This window comes from Oryctolagus cuniculus, chromosome 13 (assembly GCF_051225735.1).
Source record: "Oryctolagus cuniculus isolate XC-2025 breed Fujian yellow rabbit chromosome 13, ASM5122573v1, whole genome shotgun sequence".
NCBI classification, from domain to species: domain Eukaryota; kingdom Metazoa; phylum Chordata; class Mammalia; order Lagomorpha; family Leporidae; genus Oryctolagus; species Oryctolagus cuniculus.
Window position 1 is genome coordinate 21,037,431 of NC_142879.1, and position 27,954 is coordinate 21,065,384.

At 44.8% G+C, this 27,954-nt stretch overlaps 1 protein-coding gene across 3 annotated transcripts in view; it reads right to left on the reverse strand.

Moving 5' to 3' along the window:
- Positions 1 to 7,246: 7,246 nt before the first annotated feature.
- The window catches only part of NUCKS1 (nuclear casein kinase and cyclin dependent kinase substrate 1), a 34,375-nt gene continuing 13,667 nt past the window's right edge, over positions 7,247 to 27,954 (reverse strand). The window contains exons 2-7 of one of the 3 annotated variants that reach the window (XR_016218843.1): positions 26,784 to 26,833; positions 22,409 to 22,514; positions 18,493 to 18,548; positions 15,102 to 15,254; positions 14,219 to 14,413; positions 7,247 to 12,465 (exon numbers count right to left, since the gene is read on the reverse strand). Coding sequence is in view for 2 of the 3 variants with exons in the window: in XM_051821243.3 (XP_051677203.1) it covers positions 12,266 to 12,465; positions 14,219 to 14,368; positions 15,102 to 15,254; positions 18,493 to 18,548; positions 22,409 to 22,514; positions 26,784 to 26,833 (715 nt within the window). In the remaining variant the exon portion in view is untranslated. The remainder of the gene's footprint in view (positions 12,466 to 14,218; positions 14,414 to 15,101; positions 15,255 to 18,492; positions 18,549 to 22,408; positions 22,515 to 26,783; positions 26,834 to 27,954) is intronic. The other 2 variants (XM_051821244.3, XM_051821243.3) reach the window with 2 other exon arrangements.

The window sequence follows — 27,954 nt, forward strand, 5'->3', positions numbered from 1 at the left end:
CCTCCTGGTCTCCCATGCAGGTGCAGGGCCCAAGCACTTGGGCCATCCTCCACTGCCTTCCCGGGCCACAGCAGAGAGCAGGACTGGAAGAGGAGCAACCGGGACAAAATCTGGCACCCCGACCAGGACTAGAACCCAGGGTGCCGGTGCTGCAGGTGGAGGATTAGCCAAGTGAGCCGCGGCGCTGGCCGGGACTATATGTTTTTTAAGAAAATTTGTTTTATTTATTTAGAAGACAGAATGAGAGTGAGGGAGCACAGCTGGGGCTAGGCCAGGCCAAAGCCAGGAGTCAGGAACTGGGTCTTCCATGTGGGTATCAGGACCCAAAGCACTTGGGCCATGTCTTCTGCTTCCCAGGCACATTAGTAGGAAGCTGGACCGGAAGCAAAGTAACCAGGACTTGAACTGGCACTTGGATATAGGATGCGGGTGACCCAAGCAGTGGCTTAACCTGCTGTGCCACAACACCTGTCCCTGGGACTACCTTTTAGGAACTGCTGCTTGAAAGCACTTTCTACAGGCGGCCAAAGAATATCAGATTGCAGAATGTCGAATAAATATTTTGCTTTCCAATACCTGGAACTCCTGCACTTACCTATCAGCCTCTCTATTCTGTCACATTGATTAGAAAATGAAGATGTGTATTCTCAATGAAGAATTTTAAAATAGAAAACAAAAACCCAACACATGGCAGTCACTTGAGAGGGTCTGGTTAACATTATGAATAAGGACAGACTTGTCCCCTTCTTCCAGCGGTGGGAGAGAGGGGGCAGAGGAGCCGGCTCCTCACTTCTCTCTTCTGCCCCTCCTCATCGGATGCCTTCCCAAGAAGCTCGGGTCTCTCCAGGAATGCTGTGCAGGCTGAGCAGGGGCAGGAATGCTATGCGAGTTTTCAGCTCAGTTTTCTTGAAACTATACTCTTAAGAGGGAACAAAAATCCAGTTCTCACGACCTTAAGTGCTGACACTCGTCCAAAGCGCCTAATGAGGGGAAGCCTGTGTCAGGCACATTAACGGAGCTCAGGGACGTGAATGGAGTTGAGAAAAGTGTTTACTACACTCAGCACGGGCAGTTCTACCTCCTACAGCAAGATAGCGGTTCAGAACAATACACAACGTGTGCACGTATCCAGACATCACTCGGCATGCAAAGATGCACAACTTGTTACGTGTCAGTTAAAAAAAAAAAAAAAGAAGAAGAAGAAGAAGACAATGTGACAAGAGAGACTTTGACTTCTGGGCGATATCTTATCGGCTGAGAAGCACAGATGATGTTCTAAGCCATCTGATGGAAGAGGGCGGCCCCAGATAACAGGCTCCTGGCCCAAGCTGCAGTATTTATGCAGCCTGGCCGTTACTCAACTTACGTAAATCAAACTGTTTTTTGAAGGCCTCTTTGGAGAGCGCTTGTAGGGGGGTTAGAGGGCGGGAGTGCAGTGTCCATCTCGGACGGAGCTTGCCTCTGGGTTCCAGTTGCCCAGATGCGGGGCAGCCTCACCGCCACCCCCAAAAGCATTCCAGCAAGGCTTCAGCATCGTGAGAGCACCGTTCATCTGCAGACCAGCTCACAGAGCCCGGGCTTCTGTCCCTGCTCCGGGCCCCAGCAGGTCATTTTGTGGCTTCCTTTCGGGAATTCAACTTGAAAGACCAAGGACACAAAAATATGGTGATTTCATACACAAAAGTATGCAACTGATAAGCACTGCTCACCATTTTCCAGTCCAAGCGAATGTCCCCTCACTTGAAACACATGTCCCATAACTGAGAGTACAGTTGGAAACCACTGGATATAATCTTTTTCCTAGCAACATTCCAACTCCTGTCGATAGTATGAATTAGTGCTTGCAGGGGTGGGGAGGGGCGCTTTTAGCAGGACAGGTGACTTGGGAGTTCCATCCGTCTCCCTTCCTCTCTAAAACCACGCTGCATGGTGGGTTGGTTAAAGATTACCTTTTTGCAAGAGTGTTTTAAGAAATAACTCATCATTTGTACTCAAGGCCAAAAGGGCTGCGGTTGTGCAGTATCCCCCGTCTGCAGGAGTACTGCTGCTTTTGTCTGGGCTACTCAGTCTATACCAGCAGCAACCAGGTGCACATAGGACCCACTTCCAGGCCACGCATGCTCGCAGCCTCATTCTCATGATGTCTCTTCAAAGCAGAGAACTGTTTCCTTATTCTCCCCAGTATATAAAAACAAGAAAATTGGGGACACAGTGGGGTAGTCAGGTAGGTGACTTACCCCAGAACACCTTGTGAATTGATCTGATTTTTTTTTTTTTTAAATTTTTTGACAGGCAGAGTGGACAGTGTGAGAGAGAGACAGAGAGAAAGGTCTTCCTTTGCCGTTGGTTCACCCTCCAATGGCCGCCGCGGCTGGCGCGCTGCGGCCGGCGCACCGTGCTGATCCGATGGCAGGAGCCAGGAGCCAGGTGCTTTTCCTGGTCTCCCATGGGGTGCAGGGCCCAAGCACCTGGGCCATCCTCCACTGCACTCCCTGGCCACAGCAGAGAGCTGGCCTGGAAGAGGGGCAACCGGGACAGAATCCGGCGCCCCGACTGGGACTAGAACCCGGTGTGCCGGCGCCGCTAGGCGGAGGATTAGCCTAGTGAGCCGCGGCGCCGGCCTTGATCTGATTTTATCCACAACCTGCCACCAAGCTTCTCCGAAACAGGTCACCAGGTGAGGCAAGGCAGTTGAAGCATCAAATAAAACAAACACCTGCTCGTGCTACCATGACATCGTTTGCTGGGCACAGATTCCCTGGGATAATCCAGCTTTAAACATCATGCTTTCGTTTCCTAACTATAAACCAATCCCAGCCACACCAACAGCGATGGAAGCTTTATCTTCAACTGTTGATAATACTCTCAGCATTACTCTCCCACTTTGGGGTTGGACTATAATCCCCTAATTTTCATGGTTAGTAAACATTGCAGGCTAGTTTGGAGGTGAATAGGTGTCCTGGGCACTCCTGTCCCACAGACGGCCATTATTCGTTATGTCCCCAGTTCGGATGACAGTGGGGGTTGGAGTACCTGCTTCCCAGGGACTTCTAGAGGGGAGGGGACCCATGAGCCAAGTACTCGGGGTGACCTGAGCATGTGGGAAGGCAGGACAGAGGAATGACCCACCTTGTCAAAGGCAGGTGCAAGACTGTCCCATTGTGCAAGGTCAAGGGCAACAAGCACTCTCTTGAACGAGACACTGCATATCCTGTGTACTGACGGCACACCAGCACTCCCCACAATAGAGCTTTCCAACCTGAGCTCTGCCTTGGTCCAGGTTTACCAGGAAATGCTATTTACATTGTACTGGGGCCAACGGGCATGGCTCTCCACAGGACAGCTGGCTGCCCATTCACATCTAGGGCTACCTGGTTCACGTATAAACACTGCACTTGCCTCAAAAACACTAACTCCATGGAAACCAACAATTCATTCACAAAAATGAGTAAAGGAAAAGGAGACCGAGGGAAATTAGGTCAGAGGCATGAGGAAGATGGAACCGGGAGCCTAGGGCTTGTAACTGAGACGCGGTGTGCACGAGACCTTGTCAGCCCACGGAAGCCCCACGTGAAGTCCCCAAATCGACACAATGTCAGCTATCTTTCCTGATTCTGAAAGACATTCAGTGTCTTGTAAAAGGGCTCCACTCTATCACTATTCTTAACTATTGGAGGAGTAGAACCACATTCAAGTGCTTTGTACGTTAATGCCATTAGGCTGAACTGATGAACTGCAAGAGAGAAACTTATAGCCACAAAGCAAGGATCCAGCGCACATCATTGTCTATACTTTCTGATGAAGACCAGTGTCTTACCACCTATTTTTTTGGTTAATCACATCACTTCTTCCCACAGAACTAATCAGCTAGGGTTACCAAATTGGTAGTTATTTTATTCTAAATTTTAGGCCATCATTTTCCTTGGGCCAGCGGCTTTCCACCTTCTCCGGAGCCGCAGTTCCCCATACTCCTAATCTCTTGTAGCTGGGGGGCCCTGGCTACATCGGCCACTTCCTACCCATGACTTTCCGTATCAGCCAAAAAGGTGGTCTCACACATTCTAATGAAAGAACTTCTGTGTGTATATTCAACTTCATAGATAAAACATTACCAACAATATGAATCATAAAACATTTTTTCTGTATACACACACACACACACACACTTCCTTGATCTACCTGCTCCTTAAATCAATTTCTAAACTAATCATTTCTGGGTGCTAGCTCAGCACTCAATGGTGGTGAACAATCACTTCCAATATTTTGTTATCATATTTCTAAGCAATTATTTGCTTTACTAGGATGGAAACTCTGGCTGTACCCTTTCACTCCCTGACCTCAGAATTAACAGAAGTTTGTTTCACAATATTTGTCCAGGACTTGACTATTGAAACAGGAGGCACACCCACGAGTAACACTGATTTCTCTTGGTGGCAACCTAGCGGAAGCACGTCAAAATGGGTGCCGGTCCATTCTACTCAGATAATGTGGAGAACGTGAGCGACTGCATGACCTTGGAAACAAGCCTCAGGCTTCTTGGATGTGAGCACACGTCAGTGCTGTTTGTGCAAGAACAGGATTCTGGGGCCAGCGTTGTGGCACCGAGGGTTCAGCTATCACCTGTAGTGGCAGCATCTTATACAGTCATTAGTTCCAGTCCTGGCTGCTCCAGTCTGATCCCGCTCCCTGCTAATGTGCCTGGGAAAACAGCAGCAGATGGTCTAAGTGCTTGGGTCCCTGCACCCAAGTGAGAGACCTGAAGAAACTCCTGGCTCCTGCCTGGCCCAGCTCTGGCCGTTGCAGCCATTTGGAGAATGAACCAGCAGATGAAAACTCTGTTTCTCCTCTCTATAACTCAGCCTTCCAAATAAATAAATCTTAAAGAAAAAACAACAAAAAACAGAATAGGATTTTGAGTTGGGAGGGCAAGCACAAAAAGCAAAGCTTGCTTCAAACCAGGGTCAAGTGCTCACAGCTACATTTTGAAATCTCAATATACACTTTGATTCCGAATATTTTCCACACAGGTTTGCTAGTTCTTTCTTCTTTTTTTTGACAGGCAGAGTTAGACAGTGAGAGAGAGAGAAAGAAAGAGAGAAAGGTCTTCTTTCTGTTGGTTCACCCCTCAAATGGCCACCATGGCTGGAGTGCTGCACCGATCCAAAGCCAGGTGCCAGGTGCTTCTCCTGGTCTCCCATGCGGGTGCAGGGCCCAAGCACTTGGGCCATCCTCCACTGCCTTCCCAGGCCACAGCGGAGAGCTGGACTGGAAGAGGAGCAACCAGGGCAGAATCCGGTGCCCTGACTGGGACTAGAACCCGGGTGCTGGCGCCGCAGGCGGAGGATTAGCCTAGTGAACCGTAGCACCGGCCATGGTTTGCTAGTTCTAAGGGAACACCATGAGGACAGATGTGCCTCAATCAAGAGATCTTGTTTTCCATCTTCAACCTGGAAAAGTTCGTTGCTTGCAGGTATTAGGAAGCCAGGTGGGTGCTCATCACAGCACTGCTGTCATCCACGTCTAGACCCCCTGCACGCTGAGCCCTGGCGGCCATATCTAGAAATGCTGGGGAGAACGACGGCTACGGAGGACCACCACTGCCCTCTACTGGCAAAGGGCAACTGCAGTAGTCACTAGGACTGGCATTTCCCTTGACAATCAGAAAAGCAAAGCTTTTCAATTAATTTCTGAGGCTTTCTGTTTGCAGGGAGTTTCAAATAAATTCAAATATTCGATGAGAAAAACTCATCACGTTCAAAGTTTCCCCATTAAATCTTTGGGTAGTTCAAGTATCAGCGTTACTTGGAACAATAAAATAGCAAAGTGCTCCACAGTTCAATACCAGGAATAAGGCTCAAAAAAGACTCATTTATACAAGGGGAGCTGGGTTAGAACACTGGCTGGTGCCGTGGCTCACTAGGCTAATCCTCCGCCTGTGGCGCCAGCACCCCGGGTTCTAGTCCCAACTGGGACGCCGGATTCTGTCCCGGTTGCTCCTCTTCCAGTCCAGCTCTCTGCTGTGGCCCAGGAGGGCAGTGGAGGATGGCCCAAGTGCTTGAGCCCTGCACCCACATGCATGGGAGACCAGGAGGAAGCACCTGGCTCCTGGCTTCAGATCGGAGCAGCGCCGGCCGTAGCAGCCATTTGGGGGGTGAACCACTGGAAGGAAGACCTTTCTGTCTCTCACTGTCTAACTCTGCCTGTTCAATTAAAACTTTTTTTAAAAAAGAACTATGACAACAATGCACACGATCTGATTCAAACCCTTGTACCACCTACTGGCCATGTCAAATCTCTATTTTCAAATACTGGAGGAACAACACAAACATCTGGCCAATTGGACAGTTGTGGAAAAAGTGAATAATTTTGTAAGTAAATTGGTTAGACAGCAAAGTGCTGTGTTGACGCATCTTAACTGCTACATACAGATGCTCAGGGAAAGGAGCTGAGGCACGTGCTAGCCTTAAACCTCTATGCATCTGGTGCTTGTCCCCTTGACCGTTTTCAAATTCATTTACACCAGACTATTCAGCGCCATCCCAAAACATCTGCACATGGTAAGTGGAGGGTGAATGGTCTTCCAAAGTCAACTTTGACCTGGGATGAATGAGAAATCAATGTAAAGCTAGCTAGTCACTGACAGACAAGGCGTGTACGAAGCATTCAGTTTCAGAGAGAATATGAGTCTGCATGTCAATCAGTCTTTGGCTGACAAGGCAAGACGTCAAAAAGAAGGAAAGCCGCATACCCCATCAGTCCACCTCTTACGACGGAGCTGTACCATGCTCTCTCTGCAAACATTTGATTCCCAACCATGAGGACGACTCGGTGTAGTTCTCAAGGGCATTTAAAATTGAACGCAAATGTCTACTTTGTTAGTGTAAATGCTGCCTTTTGTTACAAGATCATTGAAACCCACTTTGTCCTCCAGCATTCATAACCTTGTATGAACATGAGGATGAATACTAACTGGAATCCCCATGTGTGCAGTCCTGTGCTTCCTCAATTAGCCACAAACTAGTCAATCCACTGCCTCTTGATGCCACGCTCTGAAATTCTGACTTTCGACAGAGGATACACCCTTCTCCAACAGGATGGCCACTGTTCAAATTTCTCAATCATTTGTTTGGGAAACAGGTCCCCCTCAAAGTCGGAGTGTACGGGCAGCTGATGGGCCAAGGTAATCAGCTGTGCAGGAGAGCGCATTTGCTTTAAAATATTACAAGAAGTACACAGAGCACACATCTGGGTTGTAAAAGCCCTTTTATAAAGCCATTTTTAAACAAAACAAAAAAAAAGTTTACAAAAGGAAAAAAGAACAGAAAGAATAACTTGCTTCAAAATGTCCCCAAGAGAGAAAAAAATAAAGGGGACAATGCCAACATGCTCAACAGTAAAGGCTTCTTTTTCTTATTTTTTAATACAAAATACAAGCAAAGGATACACATACTTAAAACAGAGCTCAGGAGCGACACGCAGTCCTGGAAACCCTTCAATAAAAGCAAAGCAGGAGTTTGTTTTTTCTTTGTCTATGCAGATACCTACAGAGACTGGGATATGTAAAAATTAAGTATCACAAAAGACCATCACACGATTCTACCAATGCATGTTGCATCTAAAATTCACGAACATGGTCAACAAAATCATGTTCACTTCAACCCCATTTCATTTAAATTAAAGGAAAAGAACTTTTAAATAAAGTGGTTACATTCAAACTTTAACTTCCTTAGTACCATGCTGCAGATTTCAGCACTGTTAAGGTATTGCAAGAATGCCCAACCCTCTGGTGTCTGATCATGGATCTAGCAACACTGCAGTAAGAAGAAAGGGATGCTGTGTCGGTCTCAGCCCAAGGATTCCTCAACACACTTCGCGGGTTCCTCTTCCTCTCTTTTACCCTTCCTGCTCAGAACACGAGAGATCAAGGACGAAAATCAAGGAAGACTGGGAGATTTATAGCTGACAAAATGAAAAGTCTAAAAGATGAAGCAAGGCGATCATTACTGAGAACTTGGCTGCTGCTTAACCTGGCAAGTCTTAGTCTCCTTACATCTTACAGGAACTGGGTGAGGTTTGCTGCAACACGTTCATGGTAAACAAACTAAGTAGAGCTCTTATTTACAAATCTTGTAACAAATACTTCTGGAGGAAAAAAAGGAAGGAATTCACTAATTTCCAGAAGACAAAGGTTTAACTGCCAAACATATACAAACACACACACCCACACACACACCCACACGATACTTCAGGGGGTTTTATACATAGTATTTTAGGGCATAAACTGAGTACTGTACCCACACCCCATCAAAAAAGGAACAAAAGCATCCCAATTTTACCCTCCCCCCAGAATCTAGAAAACCCTCCCTTCACCCTGATGTACAAAGTGTATGCACCACGGTGGCATTCTACCAGCCACACGAAGCATGCTCACACAGATGTCACCAGTTCAGTCACTCCATTGGCATGGCAACAGGCAGGTTGATGGGATTTTTTCCCAATAGTGGTTATTACACAGTCAGCACCACTGTGAATTGTGAATTAGGCTGTGAAAACAAGTGCAACGTACAGATTTGGGATTAAAAAAGAATCACGTTGTATCGAGTTTACCTCAGACAAAAGGAAAAGGGACTGAGCCTGAAACTGCGCTGTAACAGCCTGAAATTCCAATATTCAAGGAACTCACTCTTCAGGTAAACACAGCTCCACTCACAGAGAGACAATTCTCTAACCTCAGGGACCAGCTTCTCTGATTGTGCCTGTCCCTTGGCAGGAAACGCGTATTACTTGTTCTAGCTTTTGAGGATCTCAGTCTAACACGATGACACCCATCGCTAGGCATCTTCGTCCCACTCTGTTCTCAACGCAGCCTCTGGGAGGGCAGCGACCAGCCCTGCCTCTGCGACAGCAGTGGTGGCCATGATCTTTCATGACGCTTTCCCGTTTGCTCTTGGGACCAAATTCTACTCTTGCTTTCTACAACTCAGTTATCTTCTAAGACCCAGTAGTTGCTTGAAAGTTCACGGATTTAAGAAAGAAAAATAAAGTCTTCCATTTGGCTGATCCTCAATTCACAAGAGTGATTATAAACTTGAATTTCACTCCTGATTTGGTTTCTGTAAGAAAATGCCATATGAACCAGTCCCAAGAATTAAGTATTGAGCTTGAGGCTGAGCTGGGGCCACCCAGTTATTGTGAAAAAATCACTATCAAAGCTCTTTCAAGGGAACTCAACTACTAATCTTCATCACTTCCCTAAAGGATGACAAACCCATAATTTTCCTTTATGAAATAAGACACAGTGGATACATAAAGAGGGAAGATGTCTGAGAAAGCAAGACAAATCCACCATGCCGGAAATGAAGACATATCCTCTGGGCCCACACTCCATCAGTTCTGATCTGAGGTGAGGAGAGCTAGCAGCAGCAGCAACGTAAGGAAGAAGACAGAGCCGCCCAGCTCCGGAGGGGCGGGGGGGGGGGGGGGCGTGGAAACCAGAATCTACGTAGTGTCAGTCAGCACAGCTGCCGAGATCTTTGCACAGAGTCAACCTAGGGAACTCAGATAACACAAACAAGCACCTTCAAAGTTAATGTCCCACTTCCTGAGCACTGCAAAAGAAGACAGTGAATGCTACTGCCATTTCACCATAGGCACACTAGGAAAAGCGAGGACGTTCAGTCAGGGGGCGCCCGGGGCCGGTCACGGCGGGCTTTCAGCTACAGCGTGCCCTCACGTCACTGCCACTGCCACGCCTGACGGCCGAGCACCTGTTTCCAGTTGAGTCACAACTGCCTTCCGATTTGCATGCAAGCTTTGAGGGGGAAGACAAGATGTGAGATCATCAAGAAAAACTGTGGAGGAAACCAAAGCCATTCAGAGCCTTCTTACCTGGGGGGGAGGGGAGAATGGACACACACAGGTCCTTCTGTCCAGCCTACTACAAACAGAACACATCCTTCCATCTAATGAATTAATTTGTAAAGGGGTCCTAAAAAGAAGACTAACCCAATGCATACCAGTAACCTAGAAGATCCGCTCACCTCTGCATATGCACGCATACGACAACAGATGTCAGAGCAGGTTACACCTTAAAGAGGCTGTTACACAAAACAAAACACAAATTGAGGCTGAAATTTTAAAAGAGCCCTCGCCTTTAATCTTCATACACTAGAACCTAACAAAAGCCCAAATGTTACTAGGAATGTAAGACAAAATTATCAGCCCCTAAAAAAAAAGAAGCCCACGGTGGAAACATTGGTAGGCTTTTTTAAAACTCTGTGAACACAGACCTGCTAAAAACAGAAACCCTGACAAACCCACTGGAGCAAACAGAATAATCTTCAACAACCTCATTACAAAGTCCACCACTGTAAACTGAGCCATCATGAAAGGTAATAGTCCCACATCCTATGTTCACATCCTGTGTTTTTGGCCATGTGACTAAAAACTCCCTACTTATCCTTTTACACTGCCACACAGTGTTTTTAAAAAAATCAAGAGTAAGAATGTTTTTCAAAGCATCTTAAAACCAGGGTCAAAATATTCCAGAATTAATAATCTTTTGTTCTAGGAAAACCTGCAAGAAAGCCACATTGTCTGAGAAAAACGCACTGTCACTTAAAAGACAGAAAGAAAACCACCTAAGTAGGATACTGAGGAAGCAAATCTAGATTAAAGAGAAAGAAAAAGGCAGAAGCTAAACTTCACTAATTTTTCAACACATTAGCATACTCGGACCCCTAAACCTTGCTTCCATCTGCTCATGGTATTAGGATGTGGAGGATTAAGCCTACAGATCCCCTGACTGCTTTCATAAGGCATGTAAAGTGTGTTATCAACTGCACGTTGGCTCCTAAAATGCACGGCTTCTCTAGTCCTGGTGAGTCCCAGTCTCCTGCTTTAAGTAACATGAGCAAGTAAGCAGGGGTTGGACCAACTAGAAAGAAAAGAGCAAACTGAATAATAAGGAAGCAGCGTTTAACACACTCCCATCAAGGAAAGGACGGGAAGTAGGTGAAGAACAGAGCCAGGAAAACACTGTCCTATACTGGAGCTTAGAGGCACTGGGGAGGGTGTGCAGGGTACTACGTAGCAGCAGGAAGCGGAGAGATGTACTTCCTCTGATGTTTCTATCTATAAAGAAAGGTAAGATTGGGGTATGAAACGGAAAATGGTCTATCCTCAAATAAAAACAAAGCATGGTTCTCACGGAATCTGAGTATACCTTTAACAGCTTAAAATAATTTGTTGTTTTCCTAAAGGAAAAATCTCATTTGTGACTGAGTTTCACATTAACTGGAATTTTATTTGCTTAAAACCTAAACATTGTCAGTCTGAGAAGAAATCCATTGTGATGTCTAGATTTATTTTCCATTTAAATTCTAGGGTGGGGTTTTCTTTTGATTCTTGGTTAAAATTTTATCCAAAAAAACAGGATACATACATACATATATATATATTTTTAAAACATGAACCATTGGAGGATGAAATATGAAATCAAGTGATTTCAGTTTTGGCGGCCCCTGATTTTTTAATTTAAGCTCCTTAAAGACTACAATGAGATAAAAGATCACTGGCTCCGAGTCTCTCTGAGATAACTAGTGATGAAATAAAAAAGAAAACCCACACCCTTGAATAAAGTCAGGTAAGCCCACTCCCCACCCTCCCCCCAAGGTAAAAAATAGGAGTACTTTTAGAAACAATTCAGAATTCATCTCTATCTGCTACCTGCCTCATCAGGGGACATGTAAAGTCATGATTTTAAAGACAATTATACCTGTTTATATAGACATACAAATTCGAGATTAGATGACAACTGATTTTTTAAAAAGTCCATCATTTTTAGCTAAAACCTTTCTACTTTTTTTTTCTTGGCTTACGTTCGACTTCAGATCATTTAGAAAAGAGCAGTTTCCATAGTGTTTATCTCCAATCTTATTGCTTTACAACCGTGGTAAACCTTCCTTTCAAAATAAAAAGATGAAGCAGCCAATCCAGTGATTAATTTGACATGGCTTTCATTGGGAAAGGGGCAGGGTGGCAGAGAAAACCGACGGACCAAAAGGTAACTTAAACATACAATGGTTTTCTGAGAGAGAGAGAGAGAGAGAGAGAGAGAATGTTACTGTCAACAAATGGAGAAAAGCACTGAAAGCCCATGAGTCAAGCCATAGCCAAAACCATGTTCTATCTTAAGTAGGTTCTCTTTTTTTTCCCCCTCTTTTTATCTTTTTTTAATAAAATCTCTCCCACACCGTCATCACTTTTAATCCTCCCCAGACTGGGCTTCATCTTCCGACCCTTCGTCCCCAGATTTTTCGGGCGGGGGGCTTGCAGATGTCTTCTTCTCTGGGGGGCTTTCCGGTTCCTCATCTTCTTCTTTGGGAGAGGGAGTCTTTTCCTTTGATGCCTTGGAAGCTGTGGGGCGACCCACTTTCCCTTTGCCTTTCACTGGACTTGGTGTCACTGAAAGAAAAGAAACAAGTAACCATTCGGGGAGAATCAGCTACAAACGAGTCCATAAAAATCAAATATAAATACAACAACCCCGACGGACTAAACTCCAAGGCGGCCCTGTAGTGTCCCCGCCCCTAGAGAACGCCATGTCAGTCTCTAAGCTAGTCAGGCATAGACCGCAGGCTGCTGCAGGCGTTCCCAGGCGTGCTGTGGCAACCCCGAGGTGAGGTCAGCTCAGCGAATGCTCACCATGCAAAACTGCTGCTGCACCAGTCCCTGGTCTCCTCAGGGCTTAGGAACTGACAAGGTTTATGACAGAAGCTATTTCTGTTCACATTCAAGGAGCAGGTCAGTGGTGGGGCTTCAGCCTAACTAAGTTAAGCTGCCGGGTAAGAAGCACACATCCCACGCTGGAGTATGTGAGAAGCCGAGGACACCTGGCTCCAGCTCTAGCTCCTGTGGCAGACGGTGGTGGTGGCTCAAGTAGTTCAGTTTCTGCCACCCATTGGAAGACCTGGATTGAGTTCTTGGTTCCTGGTTCAGCTCAGCCCAATCTTGGCCACTGTAGGCACGTAGGGAGCGATAGAAGAATTCTCTTCTCCCTGCCTATGTCTTTCTCTATCTGCCCCTCAAAGACAAAAAAACATGGGCAGGTGTTGTGGTACAGTGGCTTAGCCTGCCCCTGTGACACCTGCATCCCATACTGGAGTGCCTGGTTCAAGTCCTGCCTCTGCTCCTGATCCAGCTGCAGGGTAATGAGGACCCTGGGAGGCAGCAGGTGATGAGTAAAGTACACTGGGAGGAACAGTTCCTGTTTCCTGGCTTTGACCTGGCCCAGGCCTGGCTGTTATGGCCATTTGGGGAGTTGGCAACAGACAGAAGACCCTTCTCTCTCTCTCGTTCGGCAGTGGCTTAATCTGTTGTACAATACCTGCCTCATTAGCTCTGTTACACAAAAAGCAAATCCAGAGGTATGATTTAATTAACAAGCTAGGGCTTATATAGGAGAACATCTGGCAAAAATCATTAGGGCTCAGGGAAAAAAAAAAAAAATCAACGTACATCACAAAGTTTGGTTTCATTCTGCTGGCACAGGGGATGGGGCGAAGATCACAATGTCATGTTACTGTAGCTCTGTGCATTTGCACACTTCCACTCTTCACCAGCTGCTGGGACTGACACTAATGGGGAAAGAAGGGCAGCAACAGCTAGGCTGGCACAACGAAGGGGCATCCCAAACCTTCACTGGGGATGGCAGTGGGTGCCAAGTGGAGGAAGTTCACCAGGCTCTAAGAGGGGCTAGAGTCCTGACTGGTATGTGATGACATTTCCAGATGTAGAAGACAGGTTCCTCTCAGATTTCTTGTAGTACTATTAAATATTGGGCAATCCTGAGGAATTTCTGTAGAGGAAAGCAGTGGTTTTTGAAAATTTTTAAAATAGCAATTTACTTATTTATTTGAAAGGCAGAATGTCAGAGAGAGGGGTCATCCATCTGCTGGATTACTCCCCCAAATGCCTGCCACAGCCAGGGCTGGGCCAGGCTGAAGCTGAAGCCAGAGACTCCATGTGGGTCTCCCCCATGTGGGTCATCACCCGCTGCCTCCCGGGCACACTGGCAGGAAGCTGAATCCAGGGCGAGCAGCTAGGACTTGAATGGGCACTCCAGTGTGAAATGCGGGCACCCAAGCAGAGGACTGACCCGCTGCGCCGCAACACCTGCCCCACCGCAGTCATTGAATTTCACTTCTGCAAAGCTCACCTGTGGCCTTTAGTCTGGGTTTAGGCATTTTCTTTTCTTTTCTCTCAGGTTTGGACTTCTTAACCATCTTTTTGTTTTTCTTTTTTGAACTGCCGTAGTCACTATCATCATCGTCTTCCATTAGGAAATCTTCATCGCTGCCGGAATCTTCTGAGAGGAAAGAAGAATTTCAACGTCCAACTTAATGTACATATCCTTCCAAGTGAACAAAGGGAAAGAGTGCTAAGAATGGTGGGAGGATGAGATTTGAGAGTTAAACACCACTGGATTCTATCTGCAACTGAGCCAACAGTTTGGTTGGAGCCGTCCCTTGCCCACCTGCAAGCTGTTTATAGCATGATCTCATGTGAGAGTTCAATCGTCAACCGGTTTCAAGAGTAGGCTGAAAACAAAAAGGGATGACTTAATCTGAATAAAAACTGAACCCGTCAAATAACCTGTGGTTACACTAGCGTTCCCCAGTAGTATTGGTTGAGACCAGGCAAATGAACTGACCTGACCTGGATTTTTGGTCCAGCTATAAATGAATGAAACAATAAATTTGTACACAAAGCAAAAACACATAATTAATCTGAACCTAAGGAGCATCTAAATTCTGTTACCATCATTTCCTTTTGTGGGAGGCAGGTCAAAACACAAACCTCCATTACAGTACTTAGCATAACTGTAGCTCTAATCATTGTTCATTTTGTGCTTGAACACAGATGTCATTCAACACAAATGGTGGACAATCGTGAGACTCTCTGAACCTTCTAAAGTACTAATGGGTATCAGCCTTGAAGGTTCTAGTTGTAACATTTAGCATCTAGAAAATGCCAGACGAATAGAGGCACAAACAACAAGCACAATCAAACTCCCGAAGCACACAGGCGGCTGCACGTACTCTCCTGGAATGGCGCCTCGTCTTCCTCCTCTGGTTCTTCCTCACTGCCCACGTCCTCCATGAGCATCTCTCTCTGTTTAGAAGCTGCTTTTGATGCTGCCTGCCGCTGCTGGCGCACATTTTTGTGATCTTCTTTTTCATCTTCACTGTCCTCTACAATATCAAAGTTATTTTGATGCAATGATCAAAGCATTTTGCATTGGACAGCTGACTGTAAAGCAAACCCAGTAGCAAATATCGGATATAACCTGAGGGTTTATTTCATTCTACAAGGGTAAATTCTAGCTTTAAAAGTGCCCACAGCTAAAGTTCACAAAGAAGGAAGCGAAGTAAGACTGTATCCATTATGCATATAAATAACTTAGGCATGTAGTTTTAAGCAAGGAGATGAATTAAAGTGTGAAGACATGCTTCCTATAACATCCTTTAAACTCAATCATTATTTTGTCCTAAATTTTGTAATTACATTCAAAACTATTTCCACTGCTTTTAGTAGCCAAACTTGAAAAATGCTTGAAAACAGAAAGAATGGGGGCTGGTGTATTGGTGCAGCAGGTTAAGCCACTGTTTGTGATGTTGGCATTCCATATGGAGAACCAGCTACTCCACTTCCAATGCAGTTTCCTACTGTGCAGGGAAGGCGGTGGAGGATGGCCCAGGCACTTGGGCCCCTGCCACCCATGTGGGAGATGTGGATGGAGTTTCTGGTTCCTGGCTTTTGCTTGGCCTAGCCCCAGCTGTTGCAGCCATTTGGGGAGTGATCTAGTGAATGGAGACTGTTTGGTTTCTCTCTCTCTGATGCTCTACTTTTTCTTTTTTCCCTAAAGATTTACTTATTTATTTGAAAGAGTTACACATAGAGAGAGGAGAGGCAGAGAGAGAGAGAGAGAGAGAGAGAGAGAGGTCTTCCATCCAATGGTTCACTCCCCAGATGGCCACAATGGCCAGAGCTGGGCCAATGCGAAGCCAGGAGCCAGGAGCTTCTTCCAGGTCTCCCATGTGGGTGCAGGGGCCCAAGTACTTGGGCCATCTTCTACTGCTTTCCCAGGCCATAGCAGAGAGCTGGATCGGAAGTGGAGCAGCCCGGACTGGAACCGAAGCCCATATGGGATGCCGACACTGCAGGCAGCGGCTTTACCCATTATGGCACAACACCAGCCCCTCTACTTTTTAAAAAAATAAATAAACTCTAAGAAAAACAGAATATCTTCCAATGATCTTATTCTAACACATAAAACACATAAGCTCCAGAATGTCAAACTGCTAATCTTTACAATGAATGAGCTGTAACTGAAGTTAGAGGGAACTGGGAAAAATCTCTAAAACACATGTTTAGATCAATTAGCTCAAGACATTTCAACAAGTTTACTAAGTTACGTTGGGGGCAGGTGTTGTGGCACAGCGGGTTAAGCTGCTGCTTGAGACACCTGTATCCCATATGGGAATGCAGGTTCAAGTCCCGGCTACTCTTGGGTTTCCAGTCCAGCTTCCTGCTAATGGGCCTCGCCAGGCAGCAGATAAAGGCCCAACTACTTGGTTCCTAACTGGCTTTAGCCTGGCCTGGTCCTGGTTGTTGTAAGCATTTGGGGAATGAATCAGTGGATAGATTCCTTTCTTCTCTGTCTCTCCCTTTCTGTCACTTTGCCTTTCAAATAAATAATTAAAAAAAAAGTACTTTCACATATTATAGTCTATTGATTAACAAAGCTTTCAACACACAGTTAGTTGTGTTTGTGAATAAATTTGTCTAAAGGGCAGGCTGCCGGTCTGTTGCTCTAGAGTAAGGTGTTATTTTTATTAGTCTTTACCTACAGCCCTTTTCCTGGACTTTTTGGCTCCTTATTCTATATTAAGGTTTAGCTTTCACTCTTCAGAAAACACTCCCGGCCATGAATGCTGCCACGGTCAGTGCTCAAGTCATCACTTTCAATGCCAAAAGCCTCATCTAGAGACAAACAAAGAATAAAGCTGACCTTGGATGACACTACTAACCCTAAACCTACCTGGCTAGGAGCTGTGCTTAATATTAGTAGAGCCATTCACCTTGAAGCACTCAAAGAGGGAATACATGTAAGAGATCCAAATTAGTGTTCACAAGGCAAGTTAAAGTATAAATCATATCACTACAAGACCACTAGGTAGTACAAAAGGTTACTGTACTTTGTTTCATGCAGACAGCCAGATGCATGCCTGAACAGCAAGGACGACAAACAGCTCAGGGGACTGGAGTTAGCAGAAGCTCGTCTACCAGAGCTCCAGGAGCCTGAGCTGTGGTGCAGCAGGTTAAGCTGTGGCCTGCAGCACCGGCTGTTCCACTTCCAATCTAGCTCCCTGCTAATATGGCTGGCAAAGGCGAGGAAGATGTGGTCCCTGTACCCACATGCAAGACCTAGAAGAAGCCCCTGGCTCTGGCCTGGTCTAGCCCTAGCCACTGTGGCCGTTTGAACCAGCAGATGGAAGAGTTGTCTCTTCTCTCTCTGTAACTCTGCCTTTCAAGTAAGTAAATAAATCTTTTTTAAAAACAGTAAGTAGGCTGGTGCAGCGGCTCACTAGGCTAATCCTCCGCCTGCAGCACCAGCACCCCGGGTTCTAGTCCCAGTCGGGGCGCCGGATTCTGTCCCGGTTGCTCCTCTTCTAATCCAGCTCTCCGCTGTGGCCTAGTAGTGCAGTGGAGGATGGCCCAAGTCCTTGGGCCTTGCACCCGCATGGGAGACCAGGAGGAAGCTCCTGGCTTTGGATTGGCACAGCAACCACTTGGGGGGGTGAACCAACGGAAAAAGGAAGACCTTTCTCTCTGTCTCTCTCTCACTGTCTAACTCTGCCTGTCAAAAACCAAAAAAACAAAAAAACAAAAACCAGTAAGTAAATAAAGGGGTTCAAGGAGGGTAATGGCAAGGGAAACTAGGTCAAAACTAAACTGGCTGGGAGCAATATGGAACAAAATTCTTGATTTTTAGGAGAGTTAAATTCAGTCACTCCCTCTTTTTTACACTTCATTTCTCCTAGCATTATACTATATGGAGATAGATGTGTTATTCTATTCAGTTTGATGTCTGTATAAGGTAAGGTTTTGAATTTTGACTACATACAAGATAATAGATAGATACTTAAAACCAAAACAAAGCCCCAAAGTCCCACCTGGACTTTTTATTGAAGCAAACATCTTGGGGCAGGGCTCAAAATGAAGTGTTTTTGAAAGCTTCACAGGTGACCATAATAAGCCATAAGACTAAGCTAATGAGAATCGCTACCGGCTCTTTGAAGACAGGGATCTCTTATCTTGGTAATGCCAGTGTTTGCAATAGTGCCTAGCATATAAGATCACTTGCTGTGGTGTTTAAAGAACATGTGACTAGAACTATCCCCCATCCCAAGAATAACAGTTTACTACCTGCTGAATGAGAATCATCCTTCTTGGTCTTCACATCTTTTTCTTCTGAGTCCTCACTGTAAGGCAAAGGGAGAAAGTACATGCCATTTAGAAGTCTTAGATCAAAGCCTAAATGAAGACAGGCTGATATCTGACTTGAGAACACCAAAAACCAGTTCTTTTAAATGTTCAAACAGATGCCAAATGAAATTGCTTCTAAACATTTGAAGGAAATAAAGAAGGTATCTTACCACAGGCTGAAAATTTCTCACCTTACTCACAGAATATTCAGTAAAAGTATTTAGTTAAGAAAAATGTCTTCCATACATAGAGGCAGAGGATGAAAATACACACACATACAAATGAAATGTTTTAAAAGATCAAGGCATATCAATTATCTCCCAATAATTTTGGCTCCCAATATTTCTATGTATTGGTAACATCAACAAACTGATGTGCCTCACACCACGAGGAAAATAAAAGTGAGCTCGGGAATGCTCTACAAGGTTTCAAGGAGATTCAAAGTTCAAGGCAGAGTTCTGAAACAACAGCTTTTAAAGTCATAACCATACTCATGAATAAAAACTGTCTCTCCTTTCTTACACAGCAGGTCCTAGAAATCACTTTTCGGTATTCTCCATAATCTAGGACCACCATCAAAGGGCAAATTGCTGAACCCAAGAATCTTAAGCAAAAGGAATAACCAAACCTATTTCTTTATCAGCAATCAATTCTGAAGCCTGTGGCTTCATGCAAAACAGGCATCTAATTCACAATTCCAACACAGTGATGAGAAATTAGACTATTTTCTCTAGCTTCCTACTGTATTTATAGAGACTATTAATCCTTGAACACCACTACAGGAGGGTCAAGTGAAAGCTGAACATTTAAGTGAAACTTTACAGGAAAATCAACATAGCAATGCTCTGATAAAATACAAAAGACACTTAATACAGGTGGCAGTAACAATTGTATTCATCTCAATCATTCCTAACATTTAGGAGAGTAAAATCAATGAGATGTAATGAAGCAGCTCATTCTTAGGAGAAATATAATAAATGAACCCAATGAAAAATAGTATTAAATCAGAACAGAGATAAACTATTAAATTCAGGAAGACTTAATTCCTAACAGTATAATTTTGTATTATTTTTCCTCAAAACCACATTTCTAAAATTTTCTACCAAAGAAAATATCAGAGGTTTTCAATATAAGCAAATGAAACATGCTAGGTAAATGTACATATTTAATAGTGATTTCAGTGCCCTTAGCTTCTTTTTTCTCTTTAAAGATTTATTTTTAACCTTTATTTAATAAATATAAATTTCTAAAGTACAACTTCATCAAGATTCATTTTAAATTATCTTTATATACAGAAGATCCATTTAGTATATACCAAGTAAAGATTTGAACATTTTGCACCCACACAGAAACACAAAGTATAAAGTACTGTTTGAGTACTAGTTATACCGTTACTTCACATAGTATAACACATTAAGGACAGAGTGTCCTTAGCTTCTTAAAGGAACTAGTGAGAAATACTATTGCATTTCTTTGAACTGTTCATTTTTTTTTTTGACAGGCAGAGTGGACAGTGAGAGAAGAGAGAGAGAGAAAGGTCTTCCTTCTGTTGGTTCACCCTCCAATGGCCGCCACAGACGCTGCGCTCCGGCCAGCGCACCACGCTGATCCGAAGGCAGGAGCCAGGTACTTCTCCTGGTCTCCCATGGGGTGCAGGGCCCAAGCACTTGGGCCATCCTCCACTGCACTCCCTGGCCACAGCAGAGAGCTGGCCTGGAAGAGGGGCAACTGGGACAGAATCCGGCGCCCCGACCGGGACTAGAACCCGGTGTGCCGGCGCCGCAGGCGGAGGATTAGCCTAGTGAGCCGCGGCGCCGGCCTGAACTGTTCATCTGTAACAGTATTATTTCAAAGTGGTATGGACTTTGAGGTCCAAGAGACATGATTTCAAAATCTGTCCACCTGCTGGGTAATCTTGGTTAAATCACCAAACTTCTCTAAGTTAACAACACTGAACCTAACAGAGGTGCCCTGAGAATTCAGAGATAATGTATGGAAGGTGCTGGTATGTAATATTCTCAAACGGCAGTACTCATCATCTTCACCACCATCAAAGTCTTAGAAATGTGCCGCACCAAGTGAAAGAAATATGAGCGTACACCTTCTTAAACAGAGGTAGAAGCTAAAATATCCTGGTCACTTGAGGCAAAAGCATAGTTAAAATTACAACTCACATGAATCCGTTTGTAAAACAAGGGAAAAGAAAACCATACCATGAGCTATCACCTCATCTCTGTTAGAATGCCCATCTGTTATTAAAAAAAAAACAAAGTAACATAGGCTGGCAAGCCTATGGAGAATTCACACACTATTGGTGGAAAGGTAAATCAGTACAGCCACAGGGAAAAAAGTATGGAACCAAGAAATAGAGCTGCCATATGATCCAGCCATCCCACTACTGGGTATACTCAAAATTAAATCAAATGTGTCAGAAAGATACCTACTAGACCATGTGCTTTGCAGCACTGTTCACAATAGCCAAGATCTGGAATCACCAAAAGGTGTTCACTACCAAATGAATGGATAAAGAAACTGTGGTGTGTGTGCGCGTAGATAGATACAGATAGATGCATATACTGGAAAATTAAAAAGGAAGGGCTGATGTTGTGGTGCAGTGTGTTGAACTGGATCCAGTGACACCAGCATCCCATAAGGGCACCAGTTTTGAGTCCTGGCTGCTCCACTTTCAATCCAGCTCCTTGCCCATGTGCCTGGGAGAGCAGTGAAGATGGCCCAATTACTTGGGCCCTGCACCCTTGTGGGAGATCTGGATCGGAGTTCTAGGCTCTTGGCTTTGGCTTGAATCTGCCCAGGCCATTGTGGCCATTTGGGCAAGTGAATCAGCGGATGGAAGATCTCTCCCCAACTCCATGTAACTACCTTTGAAGTAAATAAAATCTTTAAAAATTAAAAAAATAATAAAAAAGAGGACATCCTATCATCTGCAGCAAAATGGATGGAACTGGAGGACTCCGTGTGAAGTTTGAGTAGGCCAGACCCACAAAAACGAACACCACCTGTTCTCCTGCATGACGGGGAAGGAAAAACCTGCAACCACAGAATGGAGATTACCACAGGCTGGGAGGGGATGAGGGACAACAAGGAGTTTGGATAATGGGTACCAAAAATCAGAGTTAGAGCAAAGGAAAAGTTCCTAGTGTTACACAGCACAGTGAGGAAACTGTAGTTCACAATAACCTGGTATATATTATACTAACAAATAGAAGAAAGCAGCTCCAAACCTCCACTCAGAAAATAATGTTAGAGAAGGGGAAATGCTGACTGTCCTGTTTTTGATCAGCACATATTATATATATGCATTGAAATGTCACACTATAGCACATAAATGTGTAAACTTATAATTTTAAAAAATGGAAAGCAAGCAACAGCCAAACATGATTACATTATTAAACAAAGCAGAACTGATTATGAGCCAATAAAACCCAGCAGGCTACACAACTCGAGATCCCACAAGCTTTGGCTGATTCTGTCAGTGATTTGTGATTAAACAGGACAGCTCACTTTCCTTTGCTATCACTACAATGAAACTGTCAACACTAACTAGGTAACAAATGACACATTTAAATAATCTTTCCACTTATGTTCAATGAGATAGTACAAAAGCATTCCTAGAGATCGCCCGGATTTAGAATTAAATCTAAGCAAACATCATGCCTAGAAAGAGGCTAACCTCTAGACCAGAAGCACAGCCTAAGAGAATATGAAATATGCAAGACATTAAATGGGCAAGTACTTCCCAAATCTCTATGGGGATTCCAACAGTTTAGAGACCAGAGACTGCCCTCATTTCAGTGTAGTGACAGTGAAAACAGGAACAAAACATAATGCCTCTTACCTATCTTCCTGTGAATTCTTTCCAGATCGCCTCTTATTTTTAGCTTCTCGGGGAGATGACCGAATTTTCTTAGCAGGAGGGCCTGAATCTCTTCCATAATCTTCATCTAAATGGAGAAAGCTTCAAGTTCAGTTAACTATATTTTTACATGTTAAAATCATCACTATACTTACTGACAATTATTTCTCATACTATTTAAGTTTTTAAGTTTATTTATTTACTTATTTGAAAGGCAGAATGAGAGAGAAAAGAAAGAAAGACGCCAGTGTTGTAGTGCAGCAGGTTAAGCCTCTGCCTGCAATGCCAGCATCCCACATGGGCACTGATTTGAGACCTGGCTGCTTCACCTCTGATCCAGCTCCCTGCTAATGCGCCTGGGAAAGCAGTGAATATGGCCCAAGTGCTTTGGCCCCTGCACCCACGTGGGAAACCCAGAAGTTCCTAGCTCCAGGCTTTGGCCTGGTACAGCCCTGGCCAATGAGGCCATTTGGGGAATGAATCAACAAAGATCTCTTTCTGTAACTCTACCTTTCAAATATAGAGAAAGAGAGATAGAGATAGAGATATAGAGAATCTTCTTTCCACTGGTTCACTCTCCAAATGCCTGCAATAGCCCAGGGCAGGCTCAAGTCAGGAACCCGGAGCTGCTTTTGGGCCTCCCATGTGGGTTCAGGGGCCCAAGTACCTGGGCCATCATCTACTGCTTCTGAGGGTGCATATTACCAGGAATCTAGACTGGAAGCAGAGGTGAGACTTGACCCAGGTACTCTAATATGGCATATGGGATGTGGGTATCAGCTGCGCCACAACACTTAACCCCTTTCATGCTATTTAAGTGGTCAGAGCACAATTTAAGTCTTGGCTGCTACACTTCTGATCCAGTTTCCTGCTAATATGCACTGTGGGAGGCAGCAGATGATGGCTCAAATACTTGGATACCTGCTACGCACTTGGAGACCTGGATGGAGTTCTTGCTCCTGAATGTTGTAGACATTTGGGACTGAACCAGATGATCTGCTACTCTATCTTTCAAATAAACAATACCACCACCACCACCCCACACAAAAAGATGAGGGCAGGATTTTAGTTTCTTTCACATCAAAAAATTATTTATTTTTATTTAATTTGAAAGGCAGAGAAAACAGAGAGAGACGGCTAGACATAGACAAATGCATAAAGAGATTTTCCTCACAGGGTATACCCCAGCAAGCACTTGAACCATGTTCTCTGAAATGAGATATGGGTGTCCCAAGCAGAGTAATAACTACTGTGCCAAATGCCTGCCCCTTTCATTTTTTTTTTCAGATTTTTTTTTTTTGACAGGCAGAGTGGACAGTGAGAGAGACAGACAGACAGAAAGGTCTTCCTTTGCCGTTGGTTCACCCTCCAATGGCCGCTGCAGCCTGTGCGCTGCGGCCGGCGCACCGCGCTGATCCGATGGCAGGAGCCAGGTGCTTCTCCTGGTCTCCCATGGGGTGCAGGGCCCAAGGACTTGGGCCATCCTCCACTGCACTCCCTGGCCACAGCAGAGAGCTGGCCTGGAAGAGGGGCAACCAGGACAGAATCCGGCGCCCCGACCGGGACTAGAACCCAGTGTGCCGGCGCCGCAAGGCGGAGGATTAGCCTAGTGAGCCGCGGTGCCGGCGCCTGCCCCTTTCATTTTTAAAATTCTTTACCATTCTAGTCCTACCACCTTACCTCTATTGCTGTATATTAACCCTCCAATCAGCATTATATTCCAATTTTTTTACATGTCAGCAAGTATCTCTTATCATTCTATAGCCTACCCTTTCTATTTGTAAGAGTTCCACATGGTCCAATATATTTATCTGAAAATTCCATACTAATAGGTTACATTACAAACATTTTTTCAAGTAACCAACCTAAGCTTTTATAATCCTAACACACAATTGCTATCATCAAGGAAATTACTTCTAACCTAAGTTATTAAATACATACTTTGGAAACTCTGGCTTTTGAGGAAAATACTAGTTTCAAAAGGCCTGTATGGGGACAGGATTGTGGTGCAGCGAGCTAAGCTGTCACTGGCAATGCCAGGATGTCATATAGGAGCACCAGTTCAAGTCCTAGCTACTCTGCTTCTAATACAGCTCCCTACTAATGCATATGGGAAAGCAGTGAGAATACCCATGTTCTAGGCCCCTGATTCAGACCTGGACCAGCCCCAGTCATTTTAGCCATATGGGGATGGAAACTCACTTTCTCTTCCCTTCAAATAAATAAGATCAATAAAACATTTTTTAAAGTCTTATAAAACTAAAGAAAATTACCCCACCTTACAAGGTGATTATTTCCAAAATCATGTACTGCACATTATATACAGTGTCTGGAAGTAGCCTGGAGCTTCAGCTATTACTAAAATGCTGGATACATTATAAATTCCATTATGGAATATCCTAACCATTAATAAAGATTTTTCAGTTAATTTGTAGTAACATGAAAAAGATACTCAAAAGTACAAGAAGATGGGGGAACAGAACTAAAAACTTTGTATCAAACCTTCAACTACAATTTTAAAAGAATAAAAAGGAGGGTGAAGGTGTCTGGCACAGCAGGTAACATACCACTTGGGACACCTGCATTCCATACTGGAGTGCCTGGGTTTTAGTCCCAGCTCTGCTTCCAATTCTAGCTTCCTGTTAACACCTCGGAGGCAGGACATACCGGTTAAAGTACTTGAGTACATGTCACCAATGGAGACCCAGATTGAGTTCCCAGGCTTTGTCCTGGCCTAGCCCTGGCTGCTGCAGGCATCTGGGGAGCAAAGCAGTGGATGGTTCTCTGTCTCTCAAATAGTAGAAAAAATTTTTAAACGCAATGAAAGATAAAAGGCTAGGAGTTAACAAAAAGGTTAAAATAGCAATTTGCAGGGCCGCTGTGGCGTAGGTTAAGCCTCTGCCTGCAGTGCCGACATCCCATATGGGTACCGGTTTCAGTCCCAGCTGCTCTATTTCCCATCCAGCTCCCTGCTGATGCCCTTGGGAAAGCAGCAGAAGATGGCCCAAGTACTTGGGCCCCTGCACCTGACCCCAGCCGTAGCAGCCACTTGGGGAGTCAGCCAGCAGATGGATAATCCCTCTCACTTTCTCTCTGTGTCTCTGCCTTTCAAACAAAAAAGTAAATCTTAAAAAGATTTATAAAAAAAAAAAATAAGCTATTTGCTGGCTAAGAGACCCATGTCTCAGTTTCCTTAAATTATAGTACATCCCACATTAACAGGATGTTCTAAGAAATAAATTATTAAAAATAAACATTTGGCCAGTGCCGCGGCTCACTAGGCTAATCCTCCGCCTGCGGCGCCGGCACCCTGGGTTCTAGTCCCGGTTGGGGTGCCGGATTCTGTCCAAGTTGCCCCTCTTCCAGTCCAGCTCTCTGCTGTGGCCTGGGAGTACAGTGGCGGATGGCCCAAGTCCTTGGGCCCTGCACCCCATGGGAGACCAGGATAAGTACCTGGCTCCTGATCAGCACAGTGCGCCGGCTATAGCAGCCATCTGGGGGGTGAACCAACGCAAGGAAGACCTTTCTCTCTGTCTCTCTGTCTCTCACTGTCTAATTCTGCCTGTCAAAAAAATAAAGAAAGAAAAAAAAAACATTTAGGACAATCCTTGACTATTTAGCACACATTTAATAAATGTTGGTACTACCTCTGGGAGATAGGATTACATATTATTCATTATTTAATTTTTCTGCATTTTCCAAATCTTTCCAAAGGATACATATTATCTTTTTAAAGTAAAGTTAGATTAAAAAAGAAAAAAACAGGAGCAGCCTTGTGGCATAGCCAGCAAATGCGCCATCCAGACACCAGCGGTTCATATCCCTGCTGCTCTAGTTCCAATCCAGCTCCCTGCTAACGGTGTGGGAAAAGCAGAGGAAGATGGCCCAGGTGTCTGGGCCCCACCACCCACATGGGAGACCTGGAAGAGGTTCCTGGCTAAGCCCCAGCTGTTGTGGCCACCTGGAGATGAACCAGTGGAGGGAAGATCTGTCTGTCTCTGCCTCTCCGTAACTGACTTTCAAAACAATCAACCAATCTTGGTGGCAGGGGTGGGGAACAAACAGTAAATGCATCTGGAAAACAGTAAGAGGATTAAGGATATATACTCTAAAGAACTTTTTACAGCTAAGACCACCCATTCTTTGAATTAGTTCACAAATCAAAGTTGTTTCACAAAGTAAACTCTCATCTTAGTTATTACTTTATTATAGAAAAAACAAGTACCCTCCAGGACATGTTTTGCTGCAATGGCAGGAAATACTGTAGGTAATACACCCTGTGTCAGGATTATTGGATATTTAAGCTGGTGACTCTTGTACTGGTCAATTTAAAATGTGCTAAAATCACAAAACTTACCTGCATCATCAGACTCTTGAAACTGTGAATAGTCAACGACCTTCCTATTTCTGCAAAAACAAGAGATTCTAATTACAATTATAAAAAATGTAGGATTTTTCTATCACAACATTTTATTTCATAAACAGAATTAGGACTCTCTGAAAATCATCCTTTAAAAATCACTTGCGATACAGAGTGTGTAAGCTTCTACCCACTAGTTCACACCCCAATACCCACAACCACCAGGGCTAGGCCAGGTAGAAGACAGGATCTGGGAACTCAATTCAGACATCCCATGTGCTGGCAGGGCCCCAGCTACCTGAGCTGTCACCTCCCAGGGTGTAGTTACAGGAAACTAGGAAGCTAGAATTAGAGGTGGAGCTGGGTCTCAATCCCAGACATTCAGATATGGGGTCTAGGCATCCCAACTGGTGTCTTATCCAACACAATGAATGCTTGCCCTGAAGTTATTATTACTTTTTTTTTTAAGATTTATTTACTTATTTGAAAGGCAGAGTTTACAGAGGCAAAGGAAAAGGCAGAGGCAGAGAGAAAGAGAGACGGACAAAGGTCTTCCATCCACTGCTTCACTCCCCAAATGGCTGCAACAACTAAAGCTAGGCTGATCTGGAGCCAAGAACCAGGAGCTTCCTCTGGGTCTCCCACACGGGTGCAGGGGCCCAGGCATTTGGGCCATCTTCTACTCTTTCCCAGGGCATAGCAGAGAGCTGGATCAGAAGTGGAGAGCAGCCAGGACTCAAACTGGCACCCACATGGTATGCCAGCACTGCAGGTGGTGGCTTTACCCACTGCGTCACAGCACCGGCCCCTGACAAATTATTATTATTTTTAAAAAAACATTTATTTATTTGACAGGTAGAGTTACAGTGAGAGAGAGAGAGACAGAGAGAAAGGTTTTACTTCCGCTGGTTCACTCCCCTAATAGCCGCTACGGTCGGTACGCCGCGCCAATCCGAAGCCAGGAGCCGGGTGCTTCCTCCTGGTCTCCCATGCGGGTGCAGGGCCCAAGCATTTGGGCCATCCTCCGCTGCCCTCCTGGGCCACAGCAGAGAGCTGGACTGGAAGAGGAGCAACTTGGACAGAATCCGGCACCCCAACTGGGACTAGAACCCAGGGTGCTGGTACCACAGGCGGAAGATTAACCAAGTGAGCCATGGCGCCGGCCAGC